This window comes from Oncorhynchus tshawytscha, linkage group LG01 (genome assembly GCF_018296145.1).
Source record: "Oncorhynchus tshawytscha isolate Ot180627B linkage group LG01, Otsh_v2.0, whole genome shotgun sequence".
Classification (NCBI taxonomy): domain Eukaryota; kingdom Metazoa; phylum Chordata; class Actinopteri; order Salmoniformes; family Salmonidae; genus Oncorhynchus; species Oncorhynchus tshawytscha.
This window is the reverse complement of record NC_056429.1, coordinates 79,312,054-79,317,053: the sequence shown is the minus strand read 5'-3', so window position 1 is coordinate 79,317,053 and position 5,000 is coordinate 79,312,054. Positions and strand designations below refer to the sequence as shown.

At 39.9% G+C, this 5,000-nt stretch overlaps 1 protein-coding gene across 1 annotated transcript in view; it reads left to right on the top strand.

Annotated features, from left to right (window-relative positions):
* The window catches only part of LOC112257688 (RNA binding protein fox-1 homolog 3), a 737,323-nt gene that overhangs the window by 649,421 nt on the left and 82,902 nt on the right, over window positions 1–5,000 (top strand). Inside the window, 2 exon segments of the mRNA XM_042326209.1 lie at window positions 4,394–4,501; window positions 4,504–4,650. Of these exon segments, the coding sequence (XP_042182143.1) occupies window positions 4,394–4,501; window positions 4,504–4,650 (255 nt within the window).

The window sequence follows — 5,000 nt, the reverse complement described above, 5'->3', positions numbered from 1 at the left end:
CTCCTTCTGTGCTAAGCCACTTCTCCAGTCAACAACTGGAGCACATGTAAAACTGAGTGTGGGTAATTAGATTGGATGCGCAGAGAAAAATATTACTGTGATGTTATGGGGACGTTATGGTGAAAACCGTAGGCATGAAATATTTATCTTAATCATATCACAATCAACTTTTACCAGTTTAATGTAGACACAAACATAACACTTTTTTTGTATTACAATTTTCAGAAATATTGTCCGTCATAATATTCTGGTTTCATTTTGTTAAGACACTCCAGGACTGGACTTGTCCAGAGCAGATTGTGGATAAATACTTTTTAAAATCTTTCTGTCTGTAAAATACTAAAGATATATGTAAAATGCATTTTTGGCGCATTTTTCCACAGATAATGTTGTATAGAATAAAAATGTATAACATATCAACAATTCCCTTTGGGCAAGTCTGGAGAATATACATTATCTAAGGATAACTACAGAACATTTGGTGAATGCAAAGGATTCTGAAGCTGAGAAGAATGTAGGAAGAGTCAGACTTTTGGGAAATGGCAGTTAAAGACAAGTACACTGAATGAAGAGTACAAAATGACAAATGCCTATTTAGACCCAATCACCATCTCTTCAAAGTAAGTTACTTTGAAATGTGTTTTAAATTATGTGTTATTCAATGTAGTGAGCTTTTAAATTATTGATGTATGTCCATTTTAAAGTGGTTCAAATTCATTAACATTTTGAGGACGGTAGTATGATAAACTAAAGAAAATATACATATTCATGAAGTTTATGACATTTTTGTGTTTATTTTATGAAAACACTAATATTAATGGACCAAATACCAACACATCTCAAATGGATAGGTACTGTAGATGACCCTGTGGTGTCTGGCATTAAGTCACTGTCATTATTTAGAAAACCCTATTTAAGACCTTATTTTATATCGGTGAGACATGACATCAAGATACAAATTCTGATAAGTTACCCAGCAAATGGTCAGGATACCACTGCATTTCCAGAACGTAAGTAGAGATGTTCTGTGAAGGTTCAAATGACTAATTTCCTAAATGTTTTTTCCCACACTTTTGTAATTTTACAGTATGTAAATATGTGTATTTTAAATGTATAACTGTTTTTTTTACCGCTTGTTGCAAGCATTTCGCTGCACCTGCAACAACGTCTGCTAAATATGTGTATGTGACCAACAACATTTTATTTTATTGTAGTTGTCCTCATAAATCACCAAGGGCCCAATTCCTTCCGTCGTACTGAAGATCTGTGCTATAGCGCCATTGAAATGTAAGCGTCATTTCTAAATGAGAAGACATACGCAGCTTTTACTGTGAATTCAGGCTCCACAAAACATTGGAATATTGCCTTAAAATGTCAGTTGTGCTAAAGCTCGAATCTTCAGTGGTACGGATTGAATCGAGTCCTGACACAGCTCCTCTTCTCTGTAGTTGTGCTGTTTCTCAGATGGTCGTGGTGTTTGTGGCAATAAACCATTGAGCAAAAGCTGCAGCCAGAGGAAAGTATCGGTGCCAAAAACTGGAGCTAAGTGACTGATCGGCAAAACGCTTCGTTTGGTTAAAACGTCATCCATCTCAATGCATAAGAATAGGAAACCTCAATAGCTATATTGATCACAGAAACCTTTGGAAAAGGCTGAGGTCAATTATGAGTACCTGTAAAAAGTTGTCTGATGTTGATCGATTTTACATTTTCTGATTTTTGCCACTTTCTTCCTCTACTTTGTTTTGCCCTTTTCTTGTCTTTGAAAAGTTTAAGAATTTTTCCCAAAATAAAATTTTAAAAAACAATTCACGGCGAGTGGGATGTGCTGTATTGATAAACGCCAGATTTCTTTAGACACATAATAATACAATATATGTGGAGGCTGCTGAGGGGAGGACGGCTCATAATAATGGCTGGAAAGGTGTCAATAGAATGGCATCAAACACACGGAAACCATGTGTTTGTACTTGATGCCATTCCACAAAGTCCACTACAGCCATTACCACGAGCCTGTCCTCCCCAATTAAAGTACCACCAACCTCCAGTGTATGGGATCTATAACCTTCTAGGAAGAGAGAGAGAGAGAGGAGAGGAGAGAGAAGGAAGCTGAGATAAAAATAAAGATATTTATCTGACACACACAGGGGGAGTGAGAGAGAGAGACAGAGACAGGGGAACTGGTCAACATTAAGAGTGAGTGATGAGAAAGAAAGTGAAAGACAGTGAGAGAGAAAGATTGAGTTAGAGAGAGAGCGAGAGAGAGAGGCTGTGGGTGGTCTGGTAAGGTAGGGCGGTTGAAAAGCTGAGGGAAGAAATTCCCATGTCAGTGAAGAGAGCTGAGATATATTAAAACCTGTAATTCAAATCAAAGGTTATAATCCAAAATGTATCAGTTAATTGATCTTTGGTCAGTCGCTTTCAAGAGAGCCATTTAGACCCCTCCACCCCCCATTTAGAATGTGTGGGAATGTGTAGTTCAAATCAAATTTTATTGGTCACATACACATATTTAGCAGATGTTATTGCGGGTGTAGCTTAATGCTTGTGTTCCTAGCTCCAACAGTGCAGTAGCATCTAACAATACACAACAATACACACAAATCTAAAAGTAAAAGAATGGAATTAAGAAATAAATATTAGGACGAGCAATGTCGGAGTGGTACTGACTAAAATACAGTAGAATAGAATACGGTGTATATACCGTACATATGAAATGAGTAAAGCAGTATGTAAACATTATTAATGTGACTAGTGTTCCATTATTAAAGTGTCCAGTGATTCCATGTATGTACATAAGGCAGCAGCCTCTAAGGTGCAGGGTTGAGTAACCGGGTGGAAGCTATATTAAGTGATGGCCAACGTGTGTGTGTGTGCGTGTCTGTCTATCAAGCAATGTTCCACTAAATAAACAGTGTGTCTTGTAATGATCAAACAGTCTGCTTATCTACCTTGAGAGCTAATAGGATATCCCTCTCCATGTAGGATCACACATATTTTCTCTATTTCATCAGCTATTTTCACAATTTTGTCTGCCCTGTGTTACTGCTGTGTGTGTGAGTGAGTGTGTGTGTGACTGCTGTCTGTCTGCTGTGTGTGTTGATTAGATTTGAGCATCTCTCTCCTGGCATTTTATTGAGGGACAGAGAGACAGGGCATTTATTGCTTGTGTCATTTCTCATTCTTAACACTTGTGGGTTTTTATTGCAAAACCGTGGGTGATCATTTAACTCAATTTAAATAGACAGACCAAACTGAGTTTTTGTCTCGTGTCTCTCTCTGTTTCGACCCATCCTCCTTCCCTTTCCCACCCTTCTGTTTCTTCACTCTCTCACACTGGTAGCAGTAGTTCCCAACCCTCTCCACATTTGGGGCGTGTTCAGCAGGACCCAACGTTTTGGAACGTTCAGATAGAAATATGCTATGTACAACAAACATGCCTCTATGTCATGTATAATAATAACGAATCACGTCCTCTCTATTGGTGGCATTTCTTTCTGCAACGTTTGACTACTGAACGTGGCCCTGTCGGTCCCCGAGGACAGGGTCGGGAAATCACGTGTGGTCTCTTATTTGAAATAGTACACACACACTAATGTGTTCTATATAGTGCCAAATACGTTTTTTAAAGCTTTTAACCATAGTGGATCCCTTTTTGGTGCTATATAGAGTAGAACTACAGTATTTCCTACGGTCCTATAAAGAACCATTAATAATATATGCTAGATAGCACCAAAAAAGCATTCTGATATGGTTACAATCCTTTTGGGGGCTATGTAGAACTCTTTCTTATGGTTCTTTATAGAATCTTTATGGACAATGGTTCTATAAAGAAGTTCTTTGTAGATCCTTTTGAAGAACCATACAGTTTTTTTTTTAAATTCTGGTCAGCCATATTGTATTGTTTAAAGTCCATATGTGTTATTATTGTGTTAATTGTCAAGTTGAATCAGGTGTGCTAGGAGAGGTTGGATAACCACTGATTTAGATGTCAGTTCTCAATAGACACAAGGCCATATGTGAGTCTTTCTCAAGACACTGTCACTGGCCATCGTCATATCTAACATGTAATATCAGAACACAACACATTAGATCAACTGGAATGACTCTCACTCACAGTTTCACAAAAACAGATGTCAGCAAATCACCCGCTGCTGCCCCGACATTTGAATTATCACTAAAAGAGGAAAGAATCATATTCTGAACTGCAAAGAACCATTGAAGGGCTCAAAAGGTTATTTGGGTCAGTATGGTTCCACAAAGAACCATAACCCTTCCCAAAGAACCCTTGAGGAACTCTCTTTTCGTAGTGTGTACTCTGCTTTGTACACTGCTTGGTCGATAATGATGAACCATTCTCTTTCCCTCTCTCTCTCCACCTCTCTCTCTTCAGGGTAACCAAGAGGCACCAGCCCCTCCTGAAGCGATGGCCCAGCCCTACCCACCAGCCCAGTACCCCCCTCCCCCCCAGAACGGTATCCCAGCGGAGTACACCGCCCCCACCCTCCTCACCCCCACCCGCCGGCAGACTACACTGGGCAGAGTGCAGTGGCTGAACACGCCCTAACGCTGTACGCAGCCACACAGACACACAGCGAACAGACCGGCAACGAGAACAACACACCCACCCTCACCGCCACTACAGTATCGGTGAGTGAAGAGTGTCATGCACACACATAAACGTGCATGCAAGTACAGACACACACACACACACACACACACAACCCCCACTGTAAAAAGGCAATATCTTCAGATTTAGAGGTCTGTGAAAGTTGAAAGAGGGAAGAAAAAGAGGGGGCAGAAAGAAGGGGATAAAGCTCCTTGATAAGGCTCACTCTTCCTCTGCCATCTTTTTAAATTGCCGTTAAATTTAATTTAGTTCTCGTTTTCCTCACCGCTGTCTGGACAGATCTGCCAGGCACTAGCTTAATGGAGAGAGAGAGAGATACGAAGAGAGAGAGAACGAGTGAGAGAGAGAGAGAGAGAGAGAGAGAGAGAGA